The 18,458-nt window shown below is 44.6% G+C and overlaps 2 protein-coding genes across 22 annotated transcripts in view; one reads left to right on the top strand and one right to left on the bottom strand.

Annotated features, from left to right (window-relative positions):
• The window catches only part of PIGL (phosphatidylinositol glycan anchor biosynthesis class L), a 45,363-nt gene extending 36,627 nt beyond the window's left edge, over positions 1–8,736 (bottom strand). For all 5 annotated transcript variants that reach the window (XM_057717066.1, XM_057717069.1, XM_057717068.1 and 2 more), the window contains exon 1: positions 8,498–8,736. In XM_057717066.1, the coding sequence (XP_057573049.1) occupies positions 8,498–8,735 (238 nt within the window). In that variant the 5' untranslated portion in view covers position 8,736. The remainder of the gene's footprint in view (positions 1–8,497) is intronic.
• Positions 8,737–9,082: 346 nt separating this feature from the next.
• The window catches only part of NCOR1 (nuclear receptor corepressor 1), a 149,989-nt gene continuing 140,613 nt past the window's right edge, over positions 9,083–18,458 (top strand). For 16 of the 17 annotated variants that reach the window (XM_057717063.1, XM_057717065.1, XM_057717053.1 and 13 more), the window contains exon 1: positions 9,694–9,832. The gene's annotated coding sequence lies outside the window, so the exon portion shown is untranslated. Of the gene's footprint in view, positions 9,216–9,693; positions 9,833–18,458 lie in introns of those variants that run through there. The other variant, XM_057717049.1, reaches the window with a different exon arrangement.

Here is an 18,458-nt window from a genome sequence, read left to right as displayed (position 1 = left end):
ACAAGTGGGGTACCTGGACACACTATTCATTTGGGCCCCTTTATTATTTAATTTTTTTAAACTGAAGTATAGTTGATTTACCATGTCGTGCCAGTCTCTGCTGTACAGCAAAGTGACTCAGTTATATATATATATATTCTTTTTTTAAAAAATTCTTTTCCATTCTGGTTTATCACAGAATATTGAACATAGTTCCCTGTGCTGTACAGTAGGACCTCGTTGTTTATGCATCTTGTATATGAGGATTTTGTATCTGCTACCCTCAAACTCCCAATCCCTCCCTCCCCCAATCCCTCCCCCTTGGCAACCACAAGTCCATTTTCTATGTCTGTGAGTCTGTTTCTGTTCTGTAGATAGGTTCATTTGTGCCATGTTTTAGATTCCACAGATAAGAGAGATCATGTGGTGTTTGTCTTTCTCTTTCTGATTTACTTCACTTAGTATGATCATCTCTAGGTCCATCCATTTGCTGCAAATGGCATTATTTCATTCTTTTATGGCTGAGTAGTATTCCACTGTATATATGTACCACATCTTCTTTATCCATTCCTCTGTTGATGGACATTTGTTTCCATGTCTTGGCTGCTGTGACTAGTGTTGCAGTGAACACAGGGGTGCGTGTATCTTTTTGAAGTAGAGGTTTGTCCTGGTGTATGTCGTTTGGGCCCCTTTAAACTGATAGTCTTCAAATATCTGTTAAGCACTTATTTAAAGAGGCTGCTACTCCTGAGCATTATTGGAAAAAGGCCTCCTTTGGAGTTTAGTAACCAGGTACCCCAGCATGTCCCTGGGGATCTGGACCACACCAGCACCCCATATAGCTGACAAATCCTTTATTTTCCTGACACATACACTATACTTCCCAAGAACGGTTCTGGTAACTGATTAGTATCCTTACACATAACACACAGTGACGTTTTGGTAGCACTTAAATTGCCCTTACGAGCAGCTGTCTAGCTGCTGCACCCCTTGCAACTCTCCAGCAGAAGACACATGTGTACTTTGTGCTGGTTATGTACCTCTCCTGAGCCATGGTTTCTCCATCTGTGAAGAGGGGATGATGGCCGTCTCCTGAGGCTTTCCCAAGGAGTCTGTGATAACACACGTCCACCTGCTTTGGTGCTCCGTGTCAATCTTCTCTTCCCTTGGCTTCTGTATCCTCACCTCTGCCCTCTCCTTTCTTCCTGATTACAGCTCATCCTCACCATCGAAGTCCAATGCCACTCCTGCTGGGAAGCCTCTGCTGCATTCCCTGGTGAGCAGTCGTTTCCAGTATTCTGCTCAGAGGTAGGAATGTTCCTCCACGATCTGATTATTAATTCCTAAATGTCACTGACCTTAAAAGCCACGGTCTCACTCCACTCTGTATCCTCCTGGTGTCAGCACACTCTGGCACTCACGAGGCCCCAGCAGACAGTGGCTCTGCTTACTGTTCCAAAACTCAGAAACTCCCAAGTGAAAGCTTTCAGCTTTGGCAGGGGTTACTCTAGGGCTAATTTTGAACTGTTTGCACCCAGATAGGAGAGAGTCATCACATTGTATCTGACAAAAGGACTAACCTCCAAAAGACTCCAGAAAACAGCTTAATTTTGTAGTGTTCTAATCACAGTTTTTTTTTTATAAATTTATTTATTTTATTGGCTGTATTGGGTCTTTTTTTGCTGTGCGCAGGCTTTCTTTAGTTGTGTTGAGTGGGGACTACTCTTCATTGTGGTGCGCGGGCTCCTCATTGCTGTGGCTTCTCTTGTTGCAGAGCACAGGCTCTAGGCACGTGGGCTTCAGTAGTTGCAGCACATGGGCTCAATAGTTGTGGCTCACGGGCTCTAAAGCGCAGGCTCAATCGTTGTGGCGCATGGGCTTAGTTGCTCCGCGGCATGTGGGATCTTTCTGGAGCAGGGATCGAACCTGTGTCCCCTGCATTGGCAGGCGGATTCTTAACCACTGAGCCACCTAGGAAGCCCTATCAGAGTCAGATCGAAATTGTCAGTTTTATGATGGTCATTATATTTTAGGTTTCCCTCTCCCATTTTGTTTCAAGGTTACTTACCTTTGGTAGTGAGTAAAGATGGGATTCCTAACCTCAGAGACTGAGCACATCAGGCTCTGATTACAGTCGTGACAAACTGCTTAGAAGGGAGGCTGCTTATGGAGCTGGTTCTGCTGCTTTGTTTGAACTGAGGAACTCAGAACAGGTTAGGGAGTTGTAGTCAGAGAGCATTTCAAACATCTTCACGAAGTCTGGTGAACACGTAGGCAAGTCAGCAGAGGAAATGTGTGGGAGCCCCCGGCAGCTCCTGACTGGCACCCTCTAGGACAGTGTCCCCTGGGTGCATGTGGGGTGCACGGGACCATCTGCTAGGGTGGAGGAAAGGCTTTAGAACTTCTCCTAATTTCTTTACCTTGTCCTTTATAAATGTCAACTTTTGTTAACGTTTCATAATGTACACTGTAATTCAGTAGTCCAGCTACTTAATATAACTATAAATAAACAGACATGGCAGTATATGCTCAAAAGCTTTCACCAGTAGGAAAATGTGACCAAAACAAGCCTGGAGATCATTACTCTAGAAGGCAGAAAATAAATGGCGTTAATGTAGATTTCTTTATATAGAACTGCATTGTGTGTGTGTGTGTGTGTGATAGCTAATACTTAGTAATAACTGGCAAACATAATGATATTTAATAGAAATTAAAGTCACTTTGTAAAGACCCACATTTATACACTGCAATGTATAAAGGCAGATATTTGTTTTACCCTACAATTTTATTTATTTATTCTAAATAGGTAAAAGGGTACATGGTTAAAAATCAAAAGAAACAAAACCATATGTATTTTTTAAGACGTCCCTCTTCCAGTCCTCTGGTTACCCATTTCCCTACCCTGGAAGTTTTAATTTGTTAGAAGTGGGTTGAGAATCAAACATATCATGGTCCCAGTACGTGGCCTTCCACCAACTTTGTGAATCTGAAGAAATTCCTTAATTTCCTGGGTTTTAGGAATGCTAGCAAGGGTTTTCCTTGAACATGACTAAGCTAATTCTGAAATGTATCGGGGAGAAAAAAAGGTCCACATTTTCTCAGCTATACAATGGGGGAGTTTAGGTTCTATACCACTTAGGGTCTACCCAGGAAAACAGAAACCATATCAAATATTTACATTGGTAAGAATTTAATAAAAAGAATTTGATACGTAGCTGATGGGAGAAATTCAGGGCTAAACAGGAATAGTGAGGAGACCCAGGGTTTAGTGACAGCGAGAAGTAACCACTAACCCTAGGCTGCAGAGATAAAGGGAGGGGGCCGTGTTACTCGAGCCCGACTCTGGGTTTGCCAAGGAGGCTGAAACCCCAAAAGCTGGGCCCTCTTCCGTTAGAAGGTATCCACAGAGCCCAGCTGGAGAAATCATGGTGTGTATACATGTATGTGTACACACACACGCATGCGCACACTCACACACGCGAGGGTGAGTCCAAAATTATCTGCACCTTGGTTACATTAAAACTTCTGTAAATTCTACAGCCAGAGTGTGGGTAATTTTGAACTCACCCTCGTATATGAAGGAAGGATCATGCCCCGCTGAGGAGCAGTTTGGAAGATGGAACCGGCCAGAGAGGAGAGGGGCCCAAGAGACAGGATCTGCAAGGACCTCTCTCTCTAGCTGAAGACAGAGACCAAGTCCCTGTCTCAGTGAGTGAATGGGCATGGGGCTTCTAGAGCCACTCTCCCATTTGGGTCATGGACTACCAAGGCTCCCCTCAACTCTGCCCAGGGTTTGTGAGTGCACGGGGCGCCAGCGGGGACTCTGGGAAAGAATCAGGAAAGAGGAGGCAGAAGGGGCAGGGCCTGGGTTGGCAGCATCTCGGGGCGTACCCTCCATGTGAGGGCCATGTCATAAACATTTTGATAACATTCTTTTTCTCTGTCCTTTTAGTCCTCTGGCTTCCTTGCCCAGCTTTCGATATTTTCGAGATATATATACAGATATATATGTGTGTGTGTGTGTATATATATATATTTTTTTTAACAAAATAGGGCCAGAGATATGTAACTGTTGAGTCCCATTCTGAAGTTTCTATCACTCTCTTAAACATAATTCATATTTTAAATGTTATTCATTTATCCCATTCTTAATAAGATGCAGTCAATCCTTAAGATCATATATTTTTAGAAATCCCAAATGTATTGGGTCAGAAAGAAAACAGTAAAATAGTCGAGACTAACACTTTTGAGCCTGGATCTAAGTTTATCTCAATAAGGAAAATGTTGAATAATTAGTCACGATTAAGAAGCAGTAGTGAAAATGACCTGGTAAGTTCTGTTTTTGGAAATAAGTGACTCAGGTGTCTGGAGAAACTCCCATAGCACAGAATACCTGAACACGGGAAACACAAGGCCAACAAGTTTCAGGCCGCGTGGCTGAGTTAGCAGGAAAGCATGGCTGTCTTGGGAGTCATGAACAGTAGGTAAGCACGGATCCAGGCAGGTGGCGTGGAGCTGAGGCCAGGGCACCTAGGGGCCTGAAGTCAGGACAGGGGGTAAAGCCTGGGCACAAACTAAGGAGACCGCTACACAAAGATAGACCCTTCACAGGGCAACACCTACAGTGGGTGACCCAGGGAAAAACCAGCCTAAACAGAGATGGTGGAGCTACTTCTGCATCTTAGGCTTGTTTCTAGCGGAAGGAAAAAAAGAAAAATGTCCCACCCCACCCAGGAACTGTTAACCACACACTTGCTTCACTTGGTGTGACACACTGTATTTTCCAAAAATAGCTACTGCAATAATTCTAGTCCACATGCACTTCTAGAACCTTGCCACTCCCTAGCAAGATGTGACTTGTGACAGCCTTGACACACAACACAGTAAAAGTGACACTGCGTGCTTTCCAAGGCTAGGCCACAGCAGGCCACAGCGGCTCCCCCGAGGGGAGGCTCTCTCAGACGCCTGCCCAGGAAGCCAGCCACCAGGCCGTGAGGAGGCCCAGGCTGCGTGGGTTGAGTGGATGTGGATGTCCTGGCAGACATCTCTAGCCCAGCCAGATGATTCTGGTCCCCAGCCTCTGGGTCTTCCAGCTGAGGTTCTAACCATCGTGGGGCAGAGACAACTGCTCTCTGTATGAAACAGTGAGAGATACAAGTATTATGACTGTTTTAAGCCACTAAGCTTTGGGGTAATTTGTTACACAGCATCAGGCAACCGATGCACTTGCGTTTGGGTCCTGAGTTTACACTACCTCTGTGGACTGAAAAACCTCAGTCTAAAATTTTAATACAGAGTGATCTAAGATGCGTTCCCTCTGCTGCCTGGGATGAAGCGAACATAAATCATCAAAATTTTGTCACAAGTATGGTTCCATGAAATGTGCTTACAATTAAAAATCACAAAACACATGGAAACAAGTCACGCAGAATGAGTTACTCAAAGAGCAGAATCAGACAGAGCAGAAATTGGAATTATTAGAAGTAGATATGTGTTTAATATATTTAAAGAATATATTTAAATAATGTCAAACTATGAGAAAGTAACAAGAAAGTATAATATTGGGTTGGCCAAAAGGTTTTCCGTTAAGACGTTACAGAAAAACCTGAACTAACTTTTTGGCCAACCCAATTGTTGCTAAAAAGAATCTCTGAATATGAGAAACAGACTAATGAACAAAATTACCACTCATCTCAATATATACATAAGGCCTTTATTATAAATCTACTAAAGGACATTAAAAAAGTCCAATATAAATGAGATGTACCATAAAATCATAGAACGACTTAATATATTGTAAATTTGTCAATTTTCCCTACGTTGATCAATAAAGTCAGTGAAATTCCAATAAGAATGCCATCACGGTTTTTCCTTGAGCATGACCAAACTAGTTCTAAAGTGTATTTGGAAGAAAAAGGGTCAAAAATGGCAAACACACCCTGAGGAACAACAGATCAGGGGGTTGGTCCTAAGATAACTGTTGTAAAAGCGACAGCATGATATTGGCACAGGGATGTCACACTGACTGAAGGGACAGTATGCAGATCAGAAATACATGGAGCTCTGACACACGAGAGGTGGCAGTGCAGTCAGGAGGGGAAAGCGTGGGCTGAACTGAACTCCAGTTTTTCCTTCCAAACTGTTCTCTGTGCCACCAGAATGAGCTTGCTGAAACATACAGCTGGCTGTGTTAGTTCTCCACCAAATGTGTTCTACAACACCGTACTATCTACTGTGGCTTTCTCCCATGTGTATACTCATAGGTATTTCACTGGTTACATAAATTGGAGAAATGCTGGGCTAAACAAAATTAAATAGGATTTTTTATATCAAGCCTTCTCAAAGATGTTGATAGTCTAATAAGGACTGTGGACCTCTAAAGAGGGGATAGCACATCTGGTTAATTTCCCTAAACTTGTCAGGTCAAGGTATTAACATTTTTTGTTTTTTAATAGCAGCTTGATGAACTGGTAGTTCTTGGAACACACTCTGGGCATCAAATTAGTTATTTCCTTGACTGCCACAGCAACAAGACAATGTGTGAGGCAGAAGGGGTGCAGTGGTTTAGAACAGGAAAGAGCCACGGGGCCCTGGCTCCTGCACGTTCCAGCTCTTCACTTTGGTCAAGTCACTCAACTTCTTTGTGATTGTTTCCGCAGTTAAAAAACAGAAAAAACAAGTTACATATATGTGTGACATTTTGTATGTTGAATCCCTATCATATAGGATTGCTGAGGATTAAATGAACTGCTAATAACAAAATATATTTTTGCCTGCTTCTCCCTGCCCCTTAAAACTGGAGACGTAGTTAGAATGAATTATTCAGACGAGTCTAAGACTTACTTATGCTCTTACTACTGCCCTGAATGACTTGCCCCATTTCCTGTATACCTAAGTCCTATTTTTAAAGACCAACTCAAAAGAAAACCTCTTTGGAGAAGTTTCCTTAATCCAACCCCCTGAAAAGAGAATTCATGCTTTTCCCCATTTCGGGTCCACAGGGTTGTCGTTACAATCGATGAACCTACACTGACACGTCACAGTCACCTAAAGTCCATTGTTTACATTGGGGTCACTCCTGGTCTTATACATTCTGTGGGCTTGGACAAATGTGTAATGACACATATTCATCCTCATAGTTCCATAAAGAGTATTTTCACTGCCCTAAGAAGCCTCTGTGCTCTGTCTATACAACCTTCCTCTCATCCCGACCCCTGATCCCCACTGATGTTTTTACTGTCTCCACAGTTCTGCCTTCTCCAGATGGTCACGTATCTGGAAACACACAGTACAAAGCCTTTTCGGATTGGCTTCTTTCACTTAGGAATACACACTTAAGATGCCTCCTTTGCACGGCTTGATAGCTCATTTCTTCTTGGCGCTAATATTCCATTGTCTGGATGGACTGCAATTTATTTATCCACTCACCTACTGAAGGACATCTTGGTTGCTTCCAAGTTTGGGCAATTCTGAATAAAGCTTCTATAAACATCTGTGTGCAGGTTTTTGTGTGAACATGTTTCCAACTCCTTTGGGTAAATACCAAGGAGGGCTGTTGCTGGATGGTTTGGTAAGAAAGAGTATGTTTAGTTTTGTACGAGACTGCCAAGCTAACTGCCTGACAAAGTGGCGGAACCATTTTGCATTCTCAACAATGAACGAGAGTTCCTTTGCTCCACGTCCTCACCAGCATTTGGTTGTTGTCAGTGTTCTGGATTTTGGCCATTTTAATAGTAGTGCACAAAAATCTTTAATAAATATTTGAGAAATTAACGAAAAAGTAATATCCAGTGAAAAATGTAAAATGGCATAAAATTTGCTTGAGAAAGATCCGTATAGAAGAAGCACTGGTACGAAACACAACCAAATGGGAAAAGAGGTGACCGGGCATTTGTTAAAAGCAGCTTTATTGAGGTATGATTTTACATACCATAAAATTCACCCATTGTATATGTACAGTTCAAGTATTTCATTTACACAGCTGTGCAGTCGCCGCATAATCCAGTACCGTGGTCCATGTCTGTTTTCTCTTTCCCTCTTTTCTGTATGGCGGAGGAGGACTTGCTCTTTGAAAGGGCCCTTCAGTGGAAGCTGGGTGGAGCTAAACTCTAAGATGACCTCGAGGAGGATTTTCCAGGCTAGTGACCTCCCTCTCCGAGGTGACACACGCACCTCTCCAGCACAAGTGGGCCGAGGGGCTGAGCCTGGCTCTGCGTGCTCGCTGTCCTCGGCCCTCCGGGAAACGAAGGGGCTCCGCCGAGCGCCGACCGCAGCCGCCGTCCTCGCCGCAGGTGCAGGCGCCGAGCGCGAGCACAGGCGAGGGCCCTCGCGCGCCCGCCGACCCTCCAGCGGAGAGCGGGGCTCGCACGCTGCCCGCGCCCCCGGCTCGCCTGGGAAGCCGGCCCCGCCGTCCCCAGGCCAGGGCCCAGAGAAGGGACCTGCAGTGTGTTCCCCGAACAGGTTAGCGCCTCCACAGCCTCCCAGCCCGGCTCCCCGCGCCCCGCCGTCAGCCTCCTACCTGCGGAGAAGCAGAGCAGGAACACCCGGTGCCGCAGGCGGGCCAAGCCTAGGATGGTGGGAGCAAAGAACATGGCCTCGTCGTCGGGGTGCGCGGTCACCAGGAGGGTCCGGCTTCCGCCTCCCGGCAGGCCGGCCAGCTCCGGGCTCTGCCTTCGCTCCCAGAAGGCCCACGCCCAGAGGAAGCCCCATGTCAGGACCGCCGCGGCCACGCACAGCAGCGCGCCCGCCACTTCCATGCGCTGCCGAGGCACTGCGCCTGCGCAGGAGGGGAGGCCGCCGCCGGGCCGACTCCGGCGGGAAAAGTGCGCTCGCGGAAACCGCGTTCCGAGCGTGAGTCCGGCCGGCCGTGCAGCCCCAACGGCCGGAGGCTTCACGCGTCGGGCTGTGTGCTCTGACACGGACGCCTCCGGCCCTCCGCACGGGCTCCCGCCACTTTACGCGGCGTTTACGAGCTCTCGTGCCCGCCGGGTGTCAGGGCTGAGCCGACCCCCTTGCCGTCCACACAGTGCTTAAGGGGAAACGTCTGAAAAGAACCCCCAACATCTTGAGTGCGAGTTCCTCCTCTCTTCACGTCACCATTTTATCACTCGTCTCTTAAAACCCGGACTTTCTCGTAATTCTCCGGGTGGACACCGACTCTGTTTCTCCTCCCTGATCCTGGGATGTGGAGTGGCGGCTTCTCGAAAGGAAAAGTGCGCGGTGGCGAGGCCCGTCCGGTCAGTTCCCTGCGAGCGTGAGGCCGAGAGCGCCCTTGGCGGGCGCGAGGGCCCGGGCTCCTCGGAGGGGCCGGAGGGAGGGCCGGCATCACGGGCGGGCCGGCCTCGCGCGGCCTTTCCGGGAGGCCCGCTGCGAATGCGGCCCGAGCCCGGGAAGCAGCGGGGCGGGTGGCCGCGCGCCCCCGGGCCCCCGCTTCTCTCCCGCCCGCAGCCGCGGCTCGCAGGTCCGGGGCGCGGCCTCGCGGCCTGCCCTTTCCCACGGCGGCGGGGAGGCTCGGACGCGATGGCAGCGAGGGGGGCCGCCGGGGGGCCGCCGGGGGGCCGGGCGCGGGCGGCCGGGGCAGCTCGGCCCGCGGAGGGAGTCGGCCTCCCAGCCTCCGGAAGGAGGAGGAGCCGGCGCGGGAGCCGCCTCAGCCGCGGTCGCCGGGCCCGGGGGGGTGGAGGAGAGGGGCTGAGTCAAGATGGCGGCCGAGGTGGCGAAGCAGCGGCGGCGGCGGCGGCTGGAGTGAGCGCCCGGCTCGCCGCGCAGACCGGGGCCCGGGCAGGGCTGCGCGCGGGGCCGCGTCCTGCCCCTCAGGCCCGGGGCCGCGCCGGCCGTCGTGCTCCGCCCGCTCCCGGTGAGTAGGCCTGGCGCCCGCAGCCCGGCCTCCGGGTCCCCGCTCGCCCGGGGCCGTCGAGGGCTCCGGGGGGCACCGGCCGCGGGGGCGGCTTCCCGGCCGGCGAGGGGCGTCGCGGGCCCGGCGGCTCGGGAGCCGCCCAGCCGCCAGCCTCTCGCCCCCGGCGGCCGGGGCGAGCCGGGCCCGGCGGGGAGCGGGGCCGGGCGGGCGGGGGAGGCGCAGGGAGTCTGGAGGAAGAAAGGGCTGCGGCCGGGCCGGGGCGCCCGGGGTGTCCCGCGGGGAGGGGGCTGCGCGGCCCGCGGCGGGCGCGGGCCGGGGCCGCGGGTGGGGCCGGCGCAGGTGGCGGCCTGCTCTCCCTCCGGGGCGGAGTTGGTGGCCGCCCGGGAGTGTGCAAGGGGTCAGGGCGGGTGACAGAGGCGGACAAGTGCGTGGAGAGCAAACTAGTTCACCTTTGCGACCGAACCGCTGGGGGTGTCATGGCGAAGGGAGGGCGGGGGAGACGGCGGAGATCGGAACCCGCTACCTTCTGCCTTTTATCGTTGCTGTTTAATGTGAATTCTCTTTTGGGGGAAGAGGAATTAGGAAGACTGTAATGGAGAAGTCAGTCTTCCTGGCGGAGGAGGCTGAATTCTTCGAATTAGCCGGATTAGGGGTAGTCGTGCATTAAAGGTGTGGGTGGGAATAAGTGATATGTGTGAACAGTGTTTGCTCGGAAAGTGTCAGTTTTCTTTTACGGGTGTTGCGTGCTACAGTGCCGCTTCTACAGAGTTAACCTTGGAGAGTAGAGGTGTGGGAAATTCTAATCTTTGGGATTAGTATTTTCACCTGCATCAGACTTGCTTCCCTAATTTTGTCCTATTGTATTGTACTGAAATTTACATTCCTTGCGTGCACCATGGTGAGGCAGTGATGGGAGGCGGAACGATGGGTAAAGAGCAACAGGCCTGAGATTTTAAAATGCCTACAGATATTCATTCATTGGCTCAACATGTCTTGATCAATAGCTGCTGCTGGTGACTCTCCCTTGGATAACTGAAGAGCCGATGGCATTAATTTTTAGTAGTCTTTTGAAAATGTTTGGACGTACCCTTTCATAAAGATATTTATCTGCTGAACCAACTTGCCCGGTCTCAGGAACAGGCCAATTTTAGAATATTGTTTAGACATGGGTAAAAAATTACAGGAGAAATAAGCACAAGTTGTTGCAGAAAGAAATAGTCTTTTATTTTCTCATTCTGTTAAAATCCAGTGGAGGTTTATTTATTTATTTTAATATTTATAGTACACAGTTGCTTTGCTTTGCTTTAAGCACACCTGTTAGTGGAAATTAAGGTTAACACACACACACACACACACACACACATATAATATGCACATACATACATGAGGATGCGATTACTTGCAATACCAAAATACTCTTTCCTTTTACAAAAGCCTTGCCATATGTTGGACTCTTCCCCAGAGAAAATATAATACAAAGAGTCCTGATTTTTCCTTTAACTATGTGTCATTTTGGAACACGATCAACCTTTCTCTGCTTCAGTTTCCTCATCTGTGATAGCAGGAAAACATCTGGTCTCCTAGGTTGCTGTTGTGAGCCTAGGAGCGCTGTTATGAACTTGCTGTGTGATGGAAAAGGTTCTGTTTCTGTGTCAGAGTAGCAGCTCCCACCTCCCTCCTGAAATGCTTTGTCTGCACAGCTCCACTCTCCGAGGCCTTTACACTTTCTACCTTGTATTTAGGTATGTACCTGTTTTATCTCCTCTTGAGGGCAGGATAGACCCTTCTCTGACTTTGTCTTTAAGGCTCTGCCTAGGATATTGAGGCTGCAAATGTTTACTGAACGAATAAACATTGTATTCTAATTAAAACACTGTGTTCACATTACAACTTACCTAAAACACCTGCTAACCGGCTATGACTTATCTATATAACTATGGTTCTCTCTGTGATCTGTGAGGAATTAAATGTTTTTAACTGAATGCCTTGTTGGATTTAATCATATAGTAAAACTTAAGAATTTGGCCTGCCCACATAATTTTTTAAAAAAAGCACCGAATACTCACAATTAACCTTCTTTCTTTGAGTTTGAGTAAAATTTGTTCCCAGGCTAAGCAAATTTAGATTAATCAAGTTGTAAGTTTTTTTTTTTCCCCCTAAATTTTGTGAAGTGGGAAGATTGCCTTGCCATTGCTGTCTGCAGGAGAAAGCAGAGGCCTTTAAATAGGCCAGGATCGATGTAGGTAAATGTCAGGCTGTACTCAGTTTTCTTGTGTTTGTTTTGTTGTTCAGCTTTAATTGTATTTTGTGATCTGTCTTAATTGTAATTTCAAATTCGTAACTGGTGCCTGAGAATGATAGAGTTCTCGAGTACTTAGTTACTTACTTGGTTGGATTTTACTGGAATACGGTACAAAGAGTTTTAAGGTTGGCCAGAATTTATTATGTATGGACTTATCTGTTGGTGTGTAGTTCATTCACTTGTTTCAGCGGTGTGGTGTGCCTTATGTTTAGTTACTAAATGCTATAAAAGTATAAACTTGACCAGATCAGTTATGTGCACAAAGAATTGTCTGTAGGTTGTCTGATACTTTGTTTTTTTCAGGTGTGAGGATGCAAAAATACATTTAGATAGGTGGTTAAGAAAACATTCTTTTTCTATCAGGACTTCTTAGGAGTATTGAAAAGATATGAAAGCTTCTGTCATGTAGCACTAACTATATGTAGACCATCTGTTTTTTATTTTGGTATTCTTGTGGTGGTGGTTTTCCTTGAACATTTTTACTGTTCTACCATTTTTTTCTACCCCAGAAGCTTGTGTGGTCAAAATATTACTTGGATATTGCTTGGATTGTTTTCAGATACAACTTTTTTTGGTGGGGGGGGGATGGCGCACGGGAAGGGGGGAATTCTCTTTGCATGTGAAAATGAGACCATACAAAGCCATGGGAATGTTCCTGGGGAGTTCTTCAGTTTGATTCTTCCATGTGTTCTGCGGTTACTTTTACTTAATGGTAATCTCAAAGACAAATCTAAGTTGGTTAAAATAAAATGCTCATAATTTATAGAGTTATAGAATGTAGAGTCACATAGATTATCTAGTCTTGTTTTACTGGTGAATAAACTGAGGGTCATTGAATTGAAGGGGTCTGCCCTAAATTATGGCTGTTGGCCAGTAGCAGACTCCAGTCTTCTGCCGTCCAGGGTAGCTGCTTCTGTTCTACCATACCATCCGTGGGTGATTCAATGTGATGATCGACACTCCTTGAAACAAAAATTGGGGTAGGTGGGGAATGAGCAGTCACTCAGGTATTGAATTTAGGTACTTCCTTAACTTTACATTCTTGCAGTGAAAATATAATTTGAAAAAAAAATTGGTATTGATCTACATCAGTAATATGATCACTGGGAATTATTAGTTTGTTTCATTTTTAATCTGCTGTGATGAATATCTTCTTAAATAAAAATGTCTTCAAGGTTATCTGGACCTACTGACATTTCATGGAATTTAAGTGTTACAGTGATGGAAATTTTATTATGACAATGGTTAGGTACCTCTGAGATACAAATATAGGTTAAATTATTTTATGTATTAATTATTGCTTGCTTCACTTAATCTCAAACTTCTGGACTTTTTTAAAGTATGAGAAACTTCAGTTGTTATGTGAGAGCTTAGATAAATAGTGTGAACATGAACTATCCTTTTAATGGCATGTTGAAAAGTTCGTATATGATGTTAGTTTTCTATAGGTACTCATGCCATAAAACTTATTTGAAAGGAAAAGGCATATTATTCTTTTTAAACTAACGTCCTCACATGAATACTGAAGCGTGGCATTTTCTTTTTTTTAATTCCATTTGGGCTGTTAAATAATATGCCTATTTTGTGTTGCAAAGAAGGGTTGTTGTTTTTCCCATTCTGTGCCCTTTTCTGGAATGCTGTTTCCTTACCCAAATCTTCCAGACTTTACCACACCTACATACTGCCTATATTTTGAGGGGTTTTGATCACATATCACTTCATCCAGGAAGTCTCCTTCCTCCTCCCTCTGCTCTGAAGACGTGTGTTTTTTTGGTCTGGAAATTCTTAATGCTTCTCTCATGCCTCTGTTATAACATCAAAGGTATTTATGTACATGTCCATTGAGTCCCCAGCAGACCATAAGCCCATTGTGGGCACGTCTGTGTCTCAGTTATTTTTTGATCCTCCCCCCGCCCCCACTCCCAGAATAACACCCTGTTCCCAGGAATGGTGTAGTAGAAATCTGTCAAATGCATAAAAAGGAGCCAAGCTGCTAGAGTTACTTGGTGCAGTTGTAACTGCACATGTGGAAACTTGATGAATAGCTTTTGGAAATTAAAACACAGGTAGAAATTCACCTGTGTCGGTGAGAGAAAATGTCTGTTATCAGTGAATTCTCAAAGAATTTCTTTAGAAAAGTGTTTCAGTTTACTGGTATTTTTGGGAGAAGGAGAAAGTGCGGGATCAGTTCATCTCAGATTATTTGTATTTCCAGTTAATATTAGAACAAAAGTGTGTTAATTTATATATACAGGGAATTTTGGAGTTGTTTTAGTGCTAGGGAAAAAATGTGAATTAGGAATAGTTGGTTTATAGGATTATTATAAAATCCCTTCGAAGTGACCCCTTTGAAAGAATAGTACTTGACTAGTTTTATATCAAAAGTTAAACTTTTGAGTAGATTAGTCAAGAGCAAAGGAAGAGAAAAGCTAAGATTACAAAATTATTTCAGTCTCCTCCCCTCCACCCCCCACAGTTTCTACTTGGGGAATAAAACTTGGGGTGTTTTGTTTTTCTTTTTTATACATGAATAAACTGAAATTAAACCAGAATAAATTGAGGTTATGTTTTTCTAGGAAAATTTGACTCATTTGTTAGGAGGGTCACTTTTATGGATTTCCTCTCCCCCCCCATACTTTATTTATCTGTTAGGCTCTTCTTGACATTTTTGTTGTCATACACAGTTTAGCGTCAGAGTAATTTGTTTTCAGCAGTTCATTTCCCTTGGCAATAGCATATTGATTTGTATAATTTTGAAGTGTTTTAAGTAGTAATCATCATGCCTTTGAACTCCTGTTCAAAGACATTTAACTTTGTATTACTTTTTTTTTACTTTAACTTTGTATTACTTTTGATTAAGTACTTTTAATTCAGTTTTGAATAACAGTAACTTTTATGTACTTGGAATGAAACCAAAACTTGTGCTTTCTAAGAGTTACAGCCTAAAATATACACAGTATAAATATACCAGAAGTAGGCAGTGTGTAGAACATTAACTGAGTGTGTGTGTGTGTGTGTGTGTGTGTGTGTGTGTGTGTGTGTAAATGGGGGGAGGGAGGATTGAGGGGGGAAGGGAGGATGGAAGCAGGGTGGGCAGGAACTGAGCAGGAGGAGAGGGATGGAAGGAGAAGTTACTGTGTATTTACACAAAACCATTTTAGTGAGTGAAGGGGGATATGTTATTTTGAAATCTTTACTTGTCTTTTATTTATTATACGTAATATGTTATTTTGCAGAAGTACAATATGGAAGTATATAAAGAAATCGAAAGCACCACTTCCTAGATGTAATTTGCTCAGTGTTGTGTATTCTTTCAGTTTTTTTTTTTTCTGTGTGCATGTAATTGTATTGTGGGACCATAATATGTTGTCTTTTGTATACTGCTGTTCCATGTTGGTATTTTTAGAGTCACTGCTATAATTAACAGCTACATAGTATTCCACTTATAAAACACAATGATTTGTTTAATCAGTTTGCAGCCACTAGTGTTTTGTCAGAAAAAGAGAGCTGTAGTGAATTATTTGTGTGTGTGTGTACTTATTTTGTATATTTGTGCATGCACCTATATAGCATAGATTTCTAAAGTAGAGTTGCAGTTACGTGAACAGTGTAGATTTAGATGGATATTATCACAATGTATGGGTGTGCCTCAGACCCTGGCCAGCACTGGATATTACACATTAAAACATTTTGCCGATTTAAGAAGTGGGAAAAAAAAGTGATTCTGATTGGCCTATCAGTCACTATTGACGGTGAACATTTTTTAATGAAGGAAGTTGTATTTCTTTTAGAAATTATCTGCTTTTGTTCTTTGGTTATTTTTTGATAGGATTATTGGTGTTTTTCAGATTGACTTGAAGAGCTCATTGCCTATTAGGGTTTTCACTTTTTCTTTTTTTTTTCCCCACTTTTTTCATCTTTGTGTACATCCCCCACCCCCCAGCTGTTCTTCTGTAGTCTTATGTAGTCAGATGTATCCAACTGGGACTGTGCTGGCTCTGTGACCTGGGGCACATTACTTAACCTCTCTAAGCCTTAATTCCCTTATTTGTAGAATGGAAATGGAGATAATGTAAATAACATTTAGCATAGTGGCTGGTACATGGTAAGTAAAAACTCAGTGTTAGCTGTCTTTATTATTGGTCTATATGTGGCTTCTGGGTTTCATGCTCTACTTAGACCTTCCTTACTCTAAAATTTAAAATAGTCACCTCTATTAAAGTGAAAAAGAAAAGTGAGGAATATTAAGTATAGTATATTACTGCTTGTTTTAAAGAGGAAAAATAATATATACATATTTGTTTTTTATAACAGAATATTTCTGAAAGAAAACCCAAGAAACTGGTATTGTTGCTTGTTGTAGGAAGAAGAACTGAGAGGCACATGAGTGAGAGGAAGACCTGATTGTATACCTTTTTGTATTTTTAGAACAAAGAAGTTCCTAGATCTTAATTTTTTATTTTTTTTTTTCTTTGCTTTTTCTTTTCCTTTTTTTAAACTCCTGATTTTGGGGGGGTCCATCTGGAATTTATTTCTAGTATAGGAAATGAGGTAGACATATATTTTGGGGGGGATAGAGGTATGTGTTTTTCCCCCCGAAATAACCAGTTGTGTCAGAACCATTTGATGAATAACCCAGCCTTTGCCCCAGTTCCTAGATTTGCACCTTTTATCATTTACTATGTATGTTTGGAACTGTTTCTAATCTGCTAAATTTTCTTGATCTCTTCCTATGTTATCATATCCTTTAAATTACTATTGTTTTATAATCTTAATACTGGTAGGGTTAGTCATCTGTTCGTTGCTTTTTTTTTTTTTTTTTTTTTTTTTTCCAGACTTTGACAGTTCTGGTCTATGTATTCTTCTGGATAAACTTTGGAATTATTCTGTGAGGTTCAAAAAGAACTCTTGCTGAGATTTTTTATGGGGAATACTGACTAGTGATTGGCAATATTGAATTCATAGGTTAATTTTAGGAAAATTGACACCTATGTGTACTTCCTATCCTTTTGTTCAAATAGACTTTTATGTTCTTCAGTAAATTTTGAAACTTTCCTTCAAATTCTGCACATTTCTTATTTCTTTTATCTAACAAATATAGTAGGGAATCAAACAGGGAATTGTATTCTTCCCATGGGGGAAGACAGTATAAGTAAAACGAGTGCATTTCAGACTATGATTAATCTATAAAGAAACCAAAAGGGTAACTGGAGGGTGGCTGGGAAAGGCCTGAGAAGATGGCATTTGAACTGAGACCTAAGTGTGAGGAGTGAGGTGAGCCAGGAAGAGCATTCCAGGCGGAGAGTAAAGAAGGACAACTGCCTGAGGCACGGAAGGGCCTGGCACTGGGTGAGGGAGCTGAAAGGAAGCTCGAGTTGGGGCCTCCTGAGCAGTCGTGGCGGGGGGTGTGCGGGCGGTGCTCCTGGGGGGCAGGCCGCAGAGGCAGGCAGATGAGGTGGGGCCTCCAGGGCCCCACTGAGGAGTCTGTATTCTGTTTGAAGTGTGTGGCAGCCCCTGAGGAGTCTTGAGCAGAAGAGTGACATGTTCTGATTTCTGGTTTAAAACACATTTGGCTTGTTGAGTGGAGAAAGTATGGAAGTGGGAAGTCCAATTAGGAGTTTCTGCAGCAAGAGAGGAGGTTGGGGGTAGTCTAGATGGAGAAGTATGGGGGCCGTTGCGGGGGTGGGCATGGAAGGAAGCATAAGACTTGCTGTTGGGATGGGTGTGTTGAAAGCTAAGGACTGTTAGGTGCTGGAGAGGCCATGTATGTAGAGAAGAGATGGTCCCTGCCCTCACAGGTCTCTGGTGGTTTTGTTTATTTTTTATTTGTCTTTGATATAGAATTCAGTACATTTTAAGTCAGTTGCTTTTTTTTCTACTTTATTTTTGATGTATACCTTAGAAGTAGAGTCTGTTCATTAGCTTGTTTTATTTTGCTTCCTAACCTTTAGCAGTCTGTCTTAGTGGGTCAAAGGGGAGGCAGTAAAACAGGATCTTTAAGAAAGCTCTGAACTAAAAAAATTACCTTGGGGAAGTTACTTAGCCTCTCCAAAGCCTTATTTAGGGGTAATAGTGAAACTAGTGGTTTAGGTGAGCTCATGCATGCCGACCAGGGATTGAACCTGCACCCCCGCACTGGAAGGCAAAGTCCCAATCACTGGACCGCCAGGGAAGTCCCCATAGTTGTCCATTTTGACTTTGAAATATATTCATTCTTATAGCTGGAGTGAATATTGCTCAATTTAGGGAATTAGGTCAATACAGTGCAGCTCTACCACAGAGTTCTCAGTCGTCTGCCTCCTGCGGCCGTCTCGGGAAACTTCT

This window comes from Hippopotamus amphibius, chromosome 17 (assembly GCF_030028045.1).
Source record: "Hippopotamus amphibius kiboko isolate mHipAmp2 chromosome 17, mHipAmp2.hap2, whole genome shotgun sequence".
Classification (NCBI taxonomy): domain Eukaryota; kingdom Metazoa; phylum Chordata; class Mammalia; order Artiodactyla; family Hippopotamidae; genus Hippopotamus; species Hippopotamus amphibius.
This window is presented reverse-complemented; position numbering and strand designations above follow the sequence as displayed.